The 18,001-nt window shown below is 47.8% G+C and overlaps 1 protein-coding gene and 1 long non-coding RNA gene across 6 annotated transcripts in view; one reads left to right on the top strand and one right to left on the bottom strand.

The window, feature by feature from the left end:
- The window catches only part of LOC306984587, a 51,809-nt gene extending 39,961 nt beyond the window's left edge, over nt 1–11,848 (top strand). The window contains exons 3-4 of one of the 2 annotated variants that reach the window (XR_013794564.1): nt 10,215–10,328; nt 10,472–11,848. This is a non-coding gene — a long non-coding RNA (uncharacterized lncRNA). Of the gene's footprint in view, nt 1–10,214; nt 10,440–10,471 lie in introns of those variants that run through there. The other variant, XR_013794565.1, reaches the window with a different exon arrangement.
- Nucleotides 11,849–12,252: 404 nt separating this feature from the next.
- Nucleotides 12,253–17,116, bottom strand: irf1b (interferon regulatory factor 1b). 4 transcript variants are annotated; one of them, XM_079585362.1, is made up of 9 exons: nt 16,839–17,116; nt 15,932–16,023; nt 15,759–15,858; nt 15,207–15,418; nt 15,044–15,122; nt 13,274–13,423; nt 13,093–13,121; nt 12,842–12,971; nt 12,253–12,761 (listed from the first exon to the last, which is right to left on the bottom strand). In XM_079585362.1, the coding sequence occupies exons 2-9, from the start codon at nt 16,016–16,018 to the stop codon at nt 12,649–12,651; spliced, it is 900 nt and encodes a 299-aa protein (XP_079441488.1). In that variant the 5' UTR covers nt 16,019–16,023; nt 16,839–17,116; the 3' UTR covers nt 12,253–12,648. The 4 variants fall into 4 exon arrangements, with proteins under 4 accessions (XP_079441488.1, XP_079441490.1, XP_079441489.1 ...); XM_079585364.1 differs by having other exon boundaries at nt 12,852–12,971; nt 16,839–16,976; XM_079585363.1 differs by having other exon boundaries at nt 13,274–13,420; nt 16,839–16,976.
- Nucleotides 17,117–18,001: the final 885 nt, after the last annotated feature.

Genomic DNA, 18,001 nt, shown 5'->3' with positions numbered 1-18,001 from the left:
CACTTTGAGGAGCTCGATATGTCCTGGGTTTCCTCACTATTATAATCTGTAAGGTTTTCATTGATGACATTGGAAATGTCTTTGGATACATTGAGAGTGTACTGACGGCACAGTTGCCGTGCACCATTTAAATGAAGTGTGTCCAATCTTATCCTACCCATAAAAAGGTAATATGAGCACACCAGTAACAAACATAAAAAAAAGAAAAAAAAAGAAGCTAGACTGGTTCGATTTCATCGATCTGATCTGCACTCTTCTCACGTGACCCTCTTGTCCACCACCAAAACACTTCATCGAATCTGAGCTAGCAGAAATAACAATGAAAATCCTCAATCTTAAACTTCATGGCTAAATTAAGCTCTTCATTCTGGATTTACCCCATTTTCCAGAACATTACAGAGCTAGTATACAAAACACACAGAAATAAATAATAAAAAAACATTAAAAAACAGACTTCCACACTCACTAATTGTCACTAAAGGATCTCTCACGCCCCACCTCATTGTAAAAAAAGGTTCATTATCAGTTTGTTTGTAATATGCAAATTCAATAGCAACCCTAAATTCAACCAATGATTTAAAAAGAAACAACAAATCAACATCTTGACCAGCATTTTTACAGTGATGTGTTTTCAGGATTGCTAACTTGGATGGGCGCATTAAACATTGGCAAGCACACACTGTTCATACACCATGACATTATACTTGCAACTAAAAATAAAAAGGGTGTTTGTAAAAGAAAAACCCAATTTCATAATTAGTTTTTCCAAAAGTACAAAAAGTGGAACCAGCCTTGAACACTCACAAAATAACATTCAGGTAAAACCACTTCATTCAATTTAGACACAAAGTAGTTTGTAGCTGTTGAAAAGTGTGTGTCTGTAAGCACCTCACCCGTCTTACCTGTTAACTTCCAGCTCCACCCACCCGATCTCGAGCCAATCAGGACACTGCCAGGCTTTATTAACCTTCCTTCTGGTGCACATGTACTCTGCCGAGGACTGAGTTTTTTCTCCTTTGTTTTTTTCCAAAGTGTGCCGATGTAGCACAAACACGATACATGGACTGCATTTATATAGCGCTTTAACAGACCCATGGCCACCAAAGCGCTTTACATGTTGCCTCACTTTCACTCATTCACACACCGACGGCGGTGTCAGCCATGCAAGCTCATCCAGCTCAGCTGGGGTTTGGTGTGTGTGTGTGTCGGGAGAAGTGGGGGTTAGGGGTCCGCTGGGGTTAGGTGTCTTGCTCATGGACACCTCGACACTTGGTCAGGTGGAACCGGGATTGAACCACCAACCTTCCGGTTTGTAGACAACCTACATGAACCACTGAGCCACTGTTTGGAGTCTCATTGCTGCAATGTTAGATTCATCATGAGGCCTTGACCTCCCTCTGCGACGGGAAGATAAAGCCGTCCAGGAGGAAGCCAATGATGGACATTCCTAAAGCTTTAAAAGCAGTTCTTTAGGGGATCTAACTCTATAACCTTACGCCACAGCATTGAAGCGGACAGATTATTAATCACCATCTCTCTCGATATGAAAGCTGTGGCAGAATCCACTTCCACTTTTGAATATTACACATAACCCGGTCAACCACTCAGTTCTTCTTCATGTACTGGTCGGTTCCAAAATAAATGCCAAGAACTTTTAACCCATCCCGTGCCCATTTACAGTGCATTGGCAAATTAGGTCCTGAACTACGCCAATCTCCCATTAACAAAGAAGCACATTTTTCCCAATTTATGTGTGCAGATGTATCGCTTTCTGAAAAATATTCATGAAAACATGAAATGACATTATCAATATCATTTGAATTTCTGATTATCAGAGTAGCATCGTCTGCATATGCTAGAAGATTTACTTGGGGAACTCTGGCAGCAGGAACACCAACACCACATCATCTTCATCTCAGACTTAAACAAGCACAGCGTAGAGTAAACCTGATCGAGGACAGCGTAGAGTAAACCTGATCGAGGACAGCGTAGAGTAAACCTGATCGAGGACAGTGCAGAGTAAACCTGATCGAGGACAGCGTAGAGTAAACCTGATCGAGGACAGCGCAGAGTAAACCTGATCGAGGACAGCGTAGAGTAAACCTGATCGAGGACAGCGTAGAGTAAACCTGATCGAGGACAGCATAGAGTAAACCTGATCGAGGACAGCGCAGAGTAAACCTGATCGAGGACAGCGTAGAGTAAACCTGATCGAGGACAGCGTAGAGTAAACCTGATCGAGGACAGCGTAGAGTAAACCTGATCGAGGACAGTGCAGAGTAAACCTGATCGAGGACAGCGTAGAGTAAACCTGATCGAGGACAGTGCAGAGTAAACCTGATCGAGGACAGCGTAGAGTAAACCTGATCGAGGACAGTGCAGAGTAAACCTGATCGAGGACAGCGTAGAGTAAACCTGATCGAGGACAGCGTAGAGTAAACCTGATCGAGGACAGCGCAGAGTAAACCTGATCGAGGACAGCGCAGAGTAAACCTGATCGAGGACAGCGTAGAGTAAACCTGATCGAGGACAGCGTAGAGTAAACCTGATCGAGGACAGCGTAGAGTAAACCTGATCGAGGACAGCGTAGAGTAAACCTGATCGAGGACAGCGTAGAGTAAACCTGATCGAGGACAGTGCAGAGTAAACCTGATCGAGGACAGCGTAGAGTAAACCTGATCGAGGACAGCGTAGAGTAAACCTGATCGAGGACAGCGTAGAGTAAACCTGATCGAGGACAGCGTAGAGTAAACCTGATCGAGGACAGCGTAGAGTAAACCTGATCGAGGACAGCGTAGAGTAAACCTGATCGAGGACAGCGTAGAGTAAACCTGATCGAGGACAGCGTAGAGTAAACCTGATCGAGGACAGCGTAGAGTAAACCTGATCGAGGACAGCGTAGAGTAAACCTGATCGAGGACAGCGTAGAGTAAACCTGATCGAGGACAGCGCAGAGTAAACCTGATCGAGGACAGCGTAGAGTAAACCTGATCGAGGACAGCGTAGAGTAAACCTGATCGAGGACAGCGTAGAGTAAACCTGATCGAGGACAGCGTAGAGTAAACCTGATCGAGGACAGCGTAGAGTAAACCTGATCGAGGACAGTGCAGAGTAAACCTGATCGAGGACAGCGCAGAGTAAACCTGATCGAGGACAGCGTAGAGTAAACCTGATCGAGGACAGCGTAGAGTAAACCTGATCGAGGACAGCGTAGAGTAAACCTGATCGAGGACAGCGTAGAGTAAACCTGATCGAGGACAGCGTAGAGTAAACCTGATCGAGGACAGCGTAGAGTAAACCTGATCGAGGACAGCGTAGAGTAAACCTGATCGAGGACAGCGTAGAGTAAACCTGATCGAGAACAGCGTAGAGTAAACCTGATCGAGGACAGCGTAGAGTAAACCTGATCGAGGACAGCGTAGAGTAAACCTGATCGAGGACAGCGTAGAGTAAACCTGATCGAGGACAGCGCAGAGTAAACCTGATCGAGGACAGCATAGAGTAAACCTGATCGAGGACAGCGCAGAGTAAACCTGATCGAGGACAGCGTAGAGTAAACCTGATCGAGGACAGCGTAGAGTAAACCTGATCGAGGACAGCATAGAGTAAACCTGATCGAGGACAGCGCAGAGTAAACCTGATCGAGGACAGCGCAGAGTAAACCTGATCGAGGACAGCGTAGAGTAAACCTGATCGAGGACAGCGTAGAGTAAACCTGATCGAGGACAGCGCAGAGTAAACCTGATCGAGGACAGCGTAGAGTAAACCTGATCGAGGACAGCGTAGAGTAAACCTGATCGAGGACAGCGTAGAGTAAACCTGATCGAGGACAGCGTAGAGTAAACCTGATCGAGGACAGCGCAGAGTAAACCTGATCGAGGACAGCATAGAGTAAACCTGATCGAGGACAGCATAGAGTAAACCTGATCGAGGACAGCGTAGAGTAAACCTGATCGAGGACAGCGTAGAGTAAACCTGATCGAGGACAGCGTAGAGTAAACCTGATCGAGGACAGCGTAGAGTAAACCTGATCGAGGACAGCGTAGAGTAAACCTGATCGAGGACAGCGCAGAGTAAACCTGATCGAGGACAGCATAGAGTAAACCTGATCGAGGACAGCGCAGAGTAAACCTGATCGAGGACAGCATAGAGTAAACCTGATCGAGGACAGCGCAGAGTAAACCTGATCGAGGACAGCATAGAGTAAACCTGATCGAGGACAGCGCAGAGTAAACCTGATCGAGGACAGCATAGAGTAAACCTGATCGAGGACAGCGCAGAGTAAACCTGATCGAGGACAGCATAGAGTAAACCTGATCGAGGACAGCGCAGAGTAAACCTGATCGAGGACAGCATAGAGTAAACCTGATCGAGGACAGCGCAGAGTAAACCTGATCGAGGACAGCATAGAGTAAACCTGATCGAGGACAGCGCAGAGTAAACCTGATCGAGGACAGCATAGAGTAAACCTGATCGAGGACAGTGCAGAGTAAACCTGATCGAGGACAGCATAGAGTAAACCTGATCGAGGACAGCGCAGAGTAAACCTGATCGAGGACAGCATAGAGTAAACCTGATCGAGGACAGCGCAGAGTAAACCTGATCGAGGACAGCGCAGAGTAAACCTGATCGAGGACAGCATAGAGTAAACCTGATCGAGGACAGCGCAGAGTAAACCTGATCGAGGACAGCATAGAGTAAACCTGATCGAGGACAGCGCAGAGTAAACCTGATCGAGGACAGCATAGAGTAAACCTGATCGAGGACAGCGCAGAGTAAACCTGATCGAGGACAGCGCAGAGTAAACCTGATCGAGGACAGCGTAGAGTAAACCTGATCGAGAACAGCGCAGAGTAAACCTGATCGAGGACAGCGTAGAGTAAACCTGATCGAGAACAGCGTAGAGTAAACCTGATCGAGAACAGCGTAGAGTAAACCTGATCGAGGACAGCGTAGAGTAAACCTGATCGAGGAAAGCGTAGAGTAAACCTGATCGAGAACAGCGTAGAGTAAACCTGATCGAGAACAGCGCAGAGTAAACCTGATCGAGGACAGCGTAGAGTAAACCTGATCGAGGACAGCGTAGAGTAAACCTGATCGAGGACAGCGTAGAGTAAACCTGATCGAGGACAGCGTAGAGTAAACCTGATCGAGGACAGCGTAGAGTAAACCTGATCGAGGACAGCGTAGAGTAAACCTGATCGAGGACAGCGTAGAGTAAACCTGATCGAGGACAGCGTAGAGTAAACCTGATCGAGGACAGCGTAGAGTAAACCTGATCGAGGACAGCGTAGAGTAAACCTGATCGAGGACAGCGTAGAGTAAACCTGATCGAGAACAGCGTAGAGTAAACCTGATCGAGGACAGCGTAGAGTAAACCTGATCGAGGACAGCGTAGAGTAAACCTGATCGAGGACAGCGTAGAGTAAACCTGATCGAGGACAGCGTAGAGTAAACCTGATCGAGGACAGCGTAGAGTAAACCTGATCGAGGACAGCGTAGAGTAAACCTGATCGAGGACAGCGTAGAGTAAACCTGATCGAGGACAGCGTAGAGTAAACCTGATCGAGGACAGCGTAGAGTAATCCTGATTGAGAACAGCGTAGAGTAAACCTGATCGAGGACAGCATAGAGTAATCCTGATTGAGAACAGCGTAGAGTAAACCTGATCGAGGACAGCGTAGAGTAAACCTGATCGAGGACAGCGTAGAGTAAACCTGATCGAGGACAGCGTAGAGTAAACCTGATCGAGGACAGCGTAGAGTAAACCTGATCGAGGACAGCGTAGAGTAAACCTGATCGAGAACAGCGTAGAGTAAACCTGATTGAGGACAGCGTAGAGTAATGAACGGCGTGATGGAGTCGGTCAGTCTGTGGCGTGATGAGATCGGTCAGTTGGCGTGATGGAGTCGGTCAGTCTGTGGCGTGATGCAGTCGGTCAGTCTGTGGCGTGATGAGATCGGTCAGTCTGTGGCGTGATGGAGTCGATCAGTCTATGGCGTGATGGAGTCGGTCAGTCTGTGGCGTGATGGAGTCGGTCAGTCTGCGGCGTGATGGAGTCGGTCAGTCTGTGGCGTGATGGAGTCGGTCAGTCTGTGGTGTGATGGAGTCGGTCAGTCTGTGGCGTGATGGAGTCGGTCAGTCTGTGGCGTGATGGAGTCGGTCAGTCTGCGGCGTGATGGAGTCGGTCAGTCTGCGGCGTGATGGAGTCGGTCAGTCTGCGGCGTGATGGAGTCGGTCAGTCTGTGGCGTGATGGAGTCGGTCAGTCTGTGGCGTGATGGAGTTGGTCAGTCTGTGGCGTGATGGAGTCGGTCAGTCTGCGGCGTGATGGAGTCGGTCAGTCTGTGGCGTGATGGAGTCGGTCAGTCTGTGGCGTGATGGAGTCGGTCAGTCTGTGGCGTGATGCAGTCGGTCAGTCTGCGCCGTGATGGAGTCGGTCAGTCTGTGGCATGATGGAGTCGGTCAGTCTGTGGCGTGATGGAGTCGATCAGTCTGTGGCGTGATGGAGTCGGTCAGTCTGTGGCGTGATGCAGTCGGTCAGTCTGTGGCGTGATGAGATCGGTCAGTCTGTGGCGTGATGAGATCGGTCAGTCGGCGTGATGGAGTCGGTCAGTCTGCGGCGTGATGGAGTCGGTCAGTCTGTGGCGTGATGAGATCGGTCAGTCTGTGGCGTGATGAGATCGGTCAGTCTGTGGCGTGATGAGATCGGTCAGTCTGTGGCGTGATGGAGTCGGTCAGTCTGTGGCGTGATGGAGTCGGTCAGTCTGTGGTGTGATGGAGTCGGTCAGTCTGTGGCGTGATGGAGTCGGTCAGTCTGTGGCGTGATGGAGTCGGTCAGTCTGTGGCGTGATGGAGTCGGTCAGTCTGTGGCGTGATGGAGTCGGTCAGTCTGTGGCGTGATGCAGTCGGTCAGTCTGTGGCGTGATGAGACCGGTCAGTCTGTGGCGTGATGGAGTCGATCAGTCTGTGGCGTGATGGAGTCGGTCAGTCTGTGGCGTGATGGAGTCGGTCAGTCTGTGGCGTGATGGAGTCGGTCAGTCTGTGGCGTGATGGAGTCGGTCAGTCTGTGGCGTGATGGAGTCGGTCAGTCTGTGGTGTGATGGAGTCGGTCAGTCTGTGGCATGATGGAGTCGGTCAGTCTGTGGCGTGATGGAGTCGGTCAGTCTGTGGCGTGATGGAGTCGGTCAGTCTGTGGCGTGATGCAGTCGGTCAGTCTGTGGCGTGATGAGATCGGTCAGTCTGTGGCGTGATGGAGTCGATCAGTCTGTGGCGTGATGGAGTCGGTCAGTCTGTGGCGTGATGAGATCGGTCAGTCTGTGGCGTGATGGAGTCGATCAGTCTGTGGCGTGATGGAGTCGGTCAGTCTGTGGCGTGATGAGATCGGTCAGTCTGTGGCGTGATGGAGTCGGTCAGTCTGTGGCGTGATGGAGTCGGTCAGTCTGCGGCGTGATGGAGTCGGTCAGTCTGCGGCGTGATGGAGTCGGTCAGTCTGTGGCGTGGTGGAGTCGATCAGTCTGTGGCGTGATGGAGTCGGTCAGACTGTGGCGTGATGGAGTCGGTCAGTCTGTGGCGTGATGGAGTCGGTCAGTCTGATGGAGTCGGTCAGTCTGTGGCGTGATGGAGTCGATCAGTCTGTGGCGTGATGGAGTCGGTCAGTCTGTGGCGTGATGGAGTCGGTCAGTCTGTGGCGTGATGAGATCGGTCAGTCTGTGGCGTGATGGAGTCGATCAGTCTGTGGCGTGATGGAGTCGGTCAGTCTGTGGCGTGATGGAGTCGGTCAGTCTGTGGTGTGATGGAGTCGGTCAGTCTGTGGCGTGATGGAGTCAGTCAGTCTGCGGCGTGATGGAGTCAGTCAGTCTGTGGCGTGATGGAGTCGGTCAGTCTGTGGCGTGATGGAGTCGGTCAGTCTGTGGCGTGATGGAGTCGGTCAGTCTGTGGCGTGATGGAGTCGGTCAGTCTGTGGCGTGATGGAGTCGGTCAGTCTGATGGAGTCGGTCAGTCTGTGGCGTGATGGAGTCGGTCAGTCTGTGGCGTGATGGAGTCGGTCAGTCTGTGGTGTGATGGAGTCGGTCAGTTTGTGGCGTTATGGAGTCGGTCAGTCTGTGGCATTTTCTGGGATTTGGATTTTGTGGGTTTCATAAGCTGTAAGCCATAATCATCAAAATGATAATAAATAAAGGCTTGAAATATCTCACTTTGCTTGTAATGAGTCTATATAATATATTAGTTTCACCTTTTAAGTTGAATTACTGAAATAAATCAACTTTTTGATGATATTCTAATTATATGACCAGCACCTGTAGTTTCGTTGTAAAGATCATCAATTATGGACTGATATCAAATCCTCTATGAATCAGTTCTGGAGAAAACAGTGATGTGATCATCAGTTCAGTCAGTTCTCAGATCAATAATTCTGTTGAATATTCAGTGTCCACAAGTTCACAACTAATGAAGCCAGAGGCGGCAGTGAAGAACACAAACTCCATCAGTGACGGAATAGAGGAAAACCCTCGTAAGAAACCAGACTCAGTCGCTCAGTTCTGCTCGCGACGAACAGTGTGTGATTATGATTCAGTCAGCATTACAGGTCAGAGGTCAGATCGGGATCAGGAGTGTGTGTGTGTGTGTGTGTGTGTGCTTTAGTCTCTGCTGAGGATCAGTGCCGAGGCCTTCACAGGAGTACGCCAGGCCAAAGAGACGTGTCTTTAATCTCGCTCAAGTACTGCGGAGCTAAACCATTTAGTGCTTTGTAAGTGATCAGCAATATTTAAAAATGTATACGATGTTTAATAGGCAGCCAATGCAGTGTTGACAGAACGGGGCTAATATGGTCATACTTCCTGGTTCTGGTAAGAACTCGAGCGGCTGCGTTTTGAACTAGCTGTAGTTTGTTTGTTAAGCGTGCAGGGCAACCACCCAGTAGAGCATTACAATAATCTAGCCTTGAGGTCATGAACGCATCAACTAACTGTTCTGCATTATTCATTGAGAGCATATGACGTGATTTGTTGATGTTTAATAGGGAGCCAATGCCTCAGACCACAGCAGCTCAGATAGTGTTGGATGTGTAAATACTTACATAATACCAAACATATAAACCAGTGTAGTGTACGTCATGTATGTGTGGCTGCTGGACTGGCTGGACGAGTCCAAAGCTTTAATCGCTTTTCTGCCCTGACCTGAAAAACCAAACGCGTGACAAAGAGAAACACAGACAACAATAAGCTGAAGCCAAACACTAATATAACAACAGTCATAACTACAGGCCCGTAGCAACAGTAACCAGGATCACCCAGAATCCTGTTAACTGCGTTTATCACCAGGCTGTGAGACTTCATCATCTGGGCTTCAGGTGAGCATCACTTACTGGAGGAGTCCACACAGATCAACAGTTCAGTCAATATCTTCTGTCATAGAGATAGTGACACCGCAGTGAGCTTGATCATGAACACAGTAGATTAATGAAGGGAAGTCGCAATCTTTATTTCTCTCTGCGTAAGTGTGTTAAACGTGTGTGCGTGATTTGTTCAGAATCTGTAGATCTTGCACTGAATGCAGTAGAAATATTAAGAAAAGTACTGACCAGAGCACACACACACACACACACACACGTGCGCACACACACACGTGCGCATACACACACACACACACTACATTAATACAGAAAAAAGCAACATTGGAATAGACGGCGTCAGACGCGCTGCGTGCCGAATGTGTGTAACGCACTGACTCTGGTCGGAGGGAACATCGCGGCTCTGGCATACTGTGCAAACATACAGAAATCATAATGATCGAGTGTGCGGTGTTGTGGAAACGCTCTTGTGTTTTGGCTGTGATCACAATAACCGAAGCACATGTGTGTGTGACGAGAGACTGGTCGTAAGATTAGAACAGACCAAGCGCTCGGAGGAGATCCTATAGCGGCGGGAGTGTGTAGGGCTTCTGTGTGTTTCCTGAAAATGAACAGATAAAGTCAGTGCCAGAGATGCCGGTGGTTTAGTCGCTGGTATGCTGTCCTACGAGTCTAAACCAGAACACACTTCCTCAAGATGAAGACAAGCGGTTTGGGAACAGAAACCGTGAGCTCCACGTGTCCTGCAGATCCAGGCCAATGTCATGTGCAGAAGGCGTTCGCCCAGAACACCCGAGTCCTCCCAGTGTAACCAGTGTGAGGAAGCGTTACTCACTCTTTCTCTTTTCCTTTGTGTTTCAGGGGACGAGGTTTCCCACCGGAGACGAAGAAACGGCCCGTCATCATCGGCCCAGAACTCGGTCCATCCGTTCTCATGTCCAACAGCTTCACTGGGAATAATGTTACTAGTTTAGTGTGTGTGTTTTATTGCATTTACTTGATGCTTTTATCCAAAGTGACCTGATGAATGAGACTCTAATGTTCTGTTCCTGAACAAAGAAAAACAATAAAAGCTTTGTGATTTCACTGAATAATGACTGGAACTCTCTTCATCTCAGCATAACAGAGTTACAGCGATACCGCTCCAGACCGAGGAAGGTTGTGGAATACTGTCTGGTCACCATAACTTACAGACACGTGCAAACTCCTGTTCTGTAGACCAAGCTGGATTAGTGAAGAATTGACACTGGGATAGTCAGTCTCAAACTTTCAAGTGCCAGAACGGATGTAAAACTGAAGCAGTGGTTTATCCCGAGTCTTCTGAAGGGAAGTTCACTCACATCAACTCATATACTGACTTGTCAAAAGAGTATCTGTAATAATCTCTTCTGCTCGCTGAGGTTGGGTTCATTTGATCAGAAATACAGTAAAGACAGTGAGATAGTATTCCACCAGTAAAGTGCAATTTATTCCTAATTGAACTTTATATTCATCAAAGAATCCTGAAACATAAGATGTTACTATATATTCCCATAGAAAACTGCTCTTTTAAATTGTAATAAAAAAAATTTAAAATATGGACGAACCCAGCCATCGGGTTAACATTTTTAATTAAAAAATGTAACCCAACGGCTGGGTTTGTCCATATTTTACCCAAATTTGGGTTGAAACAACCCAGCATTTTTTAGAGTGTAACATTGTAATAACTGTAGTTTTGATCAAATAAATGCAGCTTTATTGAGTAGAAGAGACTCTTTCAGAAACATTACAAAATTTGAATGTTTCCTAACTTTTGACCCTACCGGATATGCAGACCCTTGTGGGAAAACATACATTTTGAAAATATAATATGCTTTAATGTCATTATTAGTGAAACTCGTCTGTCATATATTTCAACATATGAATTCTGGTTTATAGGACAGTTTTTCCAAGTCTTCTCAATGATTTCAGTTTAGAACATTTAACATATAGTAACTTTAAATGTAATATTGAATATGACACCCCCAAAAGTTTATTCAAGTGCTGTTAGCATACTTCTCTTAAACTAACCCAGTGTCGGCCGTGGAGGATCCCTGTGTTCCCAATACGGATCTATGTTGCTGTCTGGGAAAAATAAGACTTATTTTTAAAATTAAAAAATGCACTTAAAATACTTGGGTTAAACTGACAGAAGAAGAATATTTGGCCAATACTTGTACTCAATCTTTTGATCCAGATATTATGAAAAGTATAATGAAGTATTCCTGGCTTGTAGTTGTGTTTACTCTTGATTAAGAAGTCTATTAAATCTATTTTTTCACATATTTTCTGTCATAAACTTACACTGTTTGAAAATATTGATTTATAAAGAAAACTACTAACCTAATAGTTTACATATTCTTCAAAGTCTACTTTCACAAACTATAAAATGAGCAACAAGTATTGGGCCAGTAAACTTTCCGAATACTCACTTTACAGAGACCTTGTTATGTTGAGTTTCCGTACGGTACAGAACACAGAGACTACACTGATAATGCTCACTCCATTTCACAATTATTACAAAGAAATGTTAAACATGAAGGTTTGAAGTAGACTAAAGTGGTGTTTTCCAATCATCTTATTTACTTTATAAATGTGTTTATTTTGTTGATTCATGTGTGTGTCTTATTCACATATATCTTCATTTTTTTATTTTACTACTTTCTGTGTGTGTGTGTGTGTGTGTGTGTGTGTGTGTGTGTGTGTGTGTGTGTGTGTGTGTGTGTGTGTGTGTGTGTGTGTGTGTGTGTGTGTGTGTGTGTGTGTGTGTGTGTGTGATGATGTTCAGTCACATGACCGATCCCGTCAATTCTTCAAAACTTTCATCATGGGAAAAATAAAAAACTCTCTGAAGGAACTATGAGCACAAACAACAGCAAATAAATTCATTTTGTTTTTTATTACAAATAAATATTTACATTATATTTACAGTGAAGAACCCCATCCCATACTCGAACAAACAGCTTCATTTGATACATGGAGTGTGTGTGTGTGTGTGTATGAGTATATATCTGAAACCCCTTGACATGAGCACATAACGGAACCTGTCCACTTCACATTACATGAGATCAGAAAACTGTACAAGTGGAAGCAAAGCCACAGTCATGTCCAGAGGACCCGTGTGTGTCCGTGTGTGTCCGTGTGTGTCCGTGTGTGTCCCACGTGACGGACGGTGTTCAGAGGAAAACAGCAGATGTCCAGAAGAAGGGCAGGGAGGATCCCTGAGGAATGAGGTACGAGGTTCATTGTCCATGAGTGTGTGTGTGTGTGTGTGTTCTCAGAGAGGACACATGACCTGTGTGCCGGAGCTGCTGGTCACCAGCTCAGTGTATGTGCAGAGCGGCTCCTCGGGGGTCAGTTCGGTGTAGAGACGAAACTCCAGCTCTTCTCCTGCAGGAACATGAGGAACACTGGTGAGCTTTAGTCACATCTCGTGAGCTCTTCTACTGATCCTGCTCTCTGTCATTTACCTGAACTTACACTCCACTGGCTCTCTGGACTCAAAGACTCAGTTGTGCCTACTTCATTGCCCAGGAACCCCTTTCCAAAGACGCCACCTTGAAGCCACTGTGAACTGTCACGCTCCAGTTGCCGTGAGAGCTGCAAGAGCAAAGCACACTGGTGAGCGACTGGCTTCTGACTAGTCAACACATCTGCCAATAACCGGCGCTAAAGCAAGGTATTCCTGCCAATGAACACACACAGCGGATCTCACACTCACCTCGATGATGGCTTCGTAGTCCTCCAGGTCTGAGGGATGGAGAGATGAGGGATGGAGAGATGAGGGATGGAGAGATGAGGGATGGAGAGATGAGGAGAGAACAGAAGAGAACCGTGAATACCAGCTCGTGTGTTTGGAGGAACAGTCTGATCTCAGTCTGATCTCAGAGAGAGCTTGTTACCTGTCGAGTGCATCGGCGACACCTGGAACTTGCTGGTGTAGAGGCCACTGGAGCTGTCAGGCCCGATCACCTCCTCACACACACTCGTCTCACACACACTCGTCTCACACACGGGGATATGAGTGTCCATCGCGGGGCTCGGGGAGTCTGCTGGAAAACAGAGGAGCGGGGATGAGTACTGAAGCTCACACACTCGTCTCACTCTCAGCTCACACACTCACACACACTCTCAGCTCACACACTCGTCTCACTCTCAGCTCACACACTCACACACACTCTCAGCTCACACACTCGTCTCACTCTCAGCTCACACACTCACACACACTCTCAGCTCACACACTCGTCTCACTCTCGTCACACAGTCGTCTCACTCTCGTCACACAGTCGTCTCACTCTCGTCTCACTCTCGTCACACACTCGTCTCACAGTCGTCTCACTCTCGTCACACAGTCGTCTCACTCTCGTCACACACTCGTCACACACTCGTCACACAGTCGTCTCACAGTCGTCTCACTCTCGTCACACACTCGTCACACAGTCGTCACACACTCGTCTCACAGTCTTCTCACTCTCGTCACACAGTCGTCTCACACTTGTCTCACTCGTCTCACACTTGTCACACACTTGTCACACACTCTCGTCTCACTCTCGTCTCACACTCTCGTCTCACTCTCGTCACACACTCGTCACACACTCGTCTCACACTTGTCACACACTTGTCACACACTCTCGTCTCACTCTCGTCTCACACTCTCGTCTCACTCTCGTCACACACTCGTCACACACTCGTCTCACACTTGTCACACACTTGTCACACACTCTCGTCTCACTCTCGTCTCACACTCTCGTCTCACTCTCGTCACACACTCGTCACACACTCTCACACACTCTCAGCTCACACTCGTCTCACTCGTCACACAGTCGTCTCACACTCGTCACACACTCGTCTCACTCGTCACACAGTCGTCTCACACTCGTCACACACTCGTCTCACTCGTCACACAGTCGTCTCACACTCGTCTCACTCTCGTCTCACAGTCGTCTCACACTCGTCACACACTCGTCACACACTCGTCACACAGTCGTCTCACACTCGTCACACACTCGTCACACAGTCGTCTCACACTCGTCACACAGTCGTCTCACTCTCGTCACACACTCGTCACACACTCGTCACACAGTCGTCTCACACTCGTCACACACTCGTCACACAACCGTCACACAGTCGTCTCACACTCGTCACACACTCGTCACACAGTCGTCTCACACTCGTCACACACTCGTCACACACTCGTCTCACAGTCGTCTCACTCTCGTCACACACTCGTCACACACTCGTCTCACTCTCGTCTCACAGTCGTCTCACACTCGTCACACACTCGTCACACACTCGTCACACAGTCGTCACACAGTCGTCTCACACTCGTCTCACACTCATCACACACTTGTCAGAGTCGTCTCACACTCGTCACACAGTCGTCTCACACTCGTCACACACTTGTCAGACAGTCGTCACACACTTGTCAGACAGTCGTCTCACACTCGTCACACACTCGTCACACACTCGTCTCACACACGTCTCACACACGTCTCACACTCGTCTCACACTCGTCACACACTCGTCACACACTCGTCACACAGTCGTCTCACACACGTCTCACACTCGTCTCACACACGTCTCACACTCGTCTCACACTCGTCTCACACTCGTCACACACTCGTCACACACTTGTCTCACACTCGTCTCACACTCAGTGTAGCGTCTCTTACTGAGGATTGTGCTGTCAATGGTGGGTTCCTGCATCTCATCTGCGCTTACTTCCTCCTTCTTGACATGTGAAGACGCAGCCTGAGACACACACACACACACACAGGTTCAGTGGACGGTCGGACAGCAGTGCACAGGTTCACTAGCGCTCGAGACTCGGCTCACCTTCGCCCTCCTCCGGCTGTCTCGGCCCTTGGGTCTCTTGTCCTTCTTCTTGCAGACCGCGGGCAGCATCCGGTACACCCTGACCGCGCCGCAGCCCTTGTTCACACTGCGGTCCTTCACCTCCTCGATGTCCGGCAGAGAGTTCATCGCACACCGGAAGTTCGCCTTCCACGTCTTGGGGTCCGGAGAGGTGTGGCCCTCCCTGAATTTACCTGAGGAACACAACCACAGCGGCGTGAGTTCACGGATCTGAGCGTGTGTGTGTGTGTGTCTGATGTGTGTGTGTGTGTGTCTGAGAGAGAGTGTGTGGTAGTGAGTGAGAGAGTGCGGGAGTGTGTGTGTGTGTGTGTGTGTGTGTGTGTGTGTGTGTGTGTGTGTGGTAGTGAGTGAGAGAGTGCGGGAGTGTGTGTGTGTGTGTCTGTGTGTGTGTGTGTCTGTGTGTGTGTGTGTGTGTGTGTGTGTGTGTGGTAGTGAGTGAGAGAGTGCGTGAGTGGGTGTGTGTGTGTGTGTGTGTGTGTGTGTGTGTGTGTGTGTGTGTGTGTCCGCCCTCACCTGTGTGGATGGCCCACTGCTTGAACAGACACGCGTCTTTGTCCATCTCCCAGCCGTGGCGAGCGGCGTGTTTCCACGGGATGGAGAACATCTTCTCCTCCTGAAAGCATGTATCCATGAGAACGCTGCTGATATGTAGATGTGTAATGTAGCGCTGTCTCACACTGCTTTACCTTGTTGACCCACACGAGTCCAGCGATGCTGTTGGAGTCGATCCGGCCCTCCAGCCAGGGACGCATGCGCATTCTGGACACAGGCATGTTTCCTGCAGCAGAACACAGGAGAGTGTCACACACTGCTCACACACACACTGCTCACACACACACTGCTCACACACACACTGCTCACACACACACACTCCTCTCACACACTGCTCACACACACACTGCTCACACACTCACTGATCACACACTCACTGATCACACACACTGCACACACATACACTGCTCACACACTCACTGCTCACACACTCACTGCTCACACACACTGCTCACACACACTGCTCACACACTGCTCACACACACTGCTCACACTCACTACTCACACACACACTGCTCACACACACTGCTCACACACTGCTCACACACACTGCTCACACTCACTGCTCACACACACACTGCTCACACACTCACTGCTCACACACTCACTGATCACACACTCACTGCTCACACTCACTGCTCACACACACACTGCTCACAGGCGCAGGGGGCGCGTGCACGAGTTCATGACCAGGAAACGAGCGCTTTGTTTACTCTGACATATTTCACTGTGCAAAATGCGTATTTTTTTTGTACAAGCTATTATTTTTTTTCTAAGCTATTATTTGCAAATGCATAAGCAAATTGAGAAGGTTACTTTTAATGCTATTGTTGTTGTTTTGCAACATTGTTGCGGCGTGCTGAACATTCCCTTTAATTTGCAGTATTACTAGCAAATATAAATCTAAATAATCAGAATATAACTTAATTTAATTTTCCAGTAAATACGCAATTGTAGTGAAATTTGTCTCATAAACATTTCCCAGCAACAGCAATAAATGCAATAAAAACTTTTTAAAAAGATATTATCATAGACACTTACAGTATATTCCGATGTTGTATCCAAACCAGAGAAATGCAAAAGAAAGAATATATCCTGTAAAGGCGTCAATCCACTCTGTGAACCAGTCTCGATAAGCTCTCGCTTACTGTACAGAAGGAAGGCGCGCGCCGCGTTTTTATATCGCCTTGTGGGGAAAAATCCCTCGCGCTGACACACACTCTGAGCTCGCGCATGCGCAGAGGGAGCCAGCCGCTGCACGGCGCAGACGGGCTGATTTCCGAGAAATCACGCTGTTATGAGATAGACGAACTGAGTGCGGAAGACAATTGAGTTTGGATAAACATACACACACACACGCCCTCGACATACCACAACACACACACACACACACACACACACTCGCACAAATATATTATTACCATGGTAATCAGCAATTAATTACGGCCATACAGTGCACATCCTGGGCTGACAGAAAATGTGTAGATTTTATATATAGATTTTGTAAATATATAATTATATGCATTATATCAATGTATCTCCTTTAATGCATCGATCACCAGCAGCAACGTTTGTGCATGACGGCATCTCTGTGCATGTAGAACAGCTTTGGGTTATTTTTTTAGCCCAACGTTATTGAGTGTGAATATAAAAGGCCGATAATGAATGTGTGTTCTCCCGACAGGTGAGTTATATGAGAGTAGTTGTGTGTTAAACACACCAGTGCCAGAGTTCAGTCCGTGAGAAGTCAGTGGTTTTCCGGGAAACCGAGAGTGTGTTTACGGCCCCGACAGAGGGCGCGCGCGCGCGTGCATGAGCGCGTTACTGTAAGAGAAGCGTTTCAAAGAAACGGAGCAGGTTCGGGTGTTGAAATATGACAGTCCTGGGATACCATGCATGAGCACGAGCTCTGGTATTTTAGGTTTCGAGATTTCTATTCATGCTCAGGGAATGAGATTGACAGCTTAAAGATAATCATAATGACCGAGTGTTGCGTTCGCTGAATGTGTGTGTGTGTTTTTGTTTGTTTGTTTGTTGAATCTGTTTGTTTCCGGACAGCTGATCTAACCCAAATATAGTCCAGCGCAGTTCCAGCGAGAGACTGTAGTGGACTCGAGATGTTCTGATAGTTACTACTTTAAAACCAGTCGTTCACGCCAGTGCAGAACCAGCGAGGCTGGTATCAGAGAGAAGTGTGATAGACA

This window comes from Phoxinus phoxinus (assembly GCF_949152265.1).
Source record: "Phoxinus phoxinus genome assembly, chromosome: 17".
Taxonomy (NCBI): Eukaryota; Metazoa; Chordata; class Actinopteri; order Cypriniformes; family Leuciscidae; genus Phoxinus; species Phoxinus phoxinus.
Note: the sequence above shows the minus strand (reverse complement) of the source record. Positions and strands in the feature narration are given on the sequence as shown.

Excerpts from the sequence above, each read along its gene's own strand:
- irf1b (XM_079585362.1), bottom strand. The coding sequence starts at position 16,018 with ATGCCTGTGTCCAGAATGCGCATGCGTCCCTGGCTGGAGGGCCGGATC. Across the intron at positions 15,859-15,931 it reads GACTCGTGTGGGTCAACAAG|GAGGAGAAGATGTTCTCCAT; the intron begins GTAAAGCAGTGT and ends ACATGCTTTCAG. Across the intron at positions 12,972-13,092 it reads ACTACGAAGCCATCATCGAG|CTCTCACGGCAACTGGAGCG; the intron begins GTGAGTGTGAGA and ends TTGCTCTTGCAG.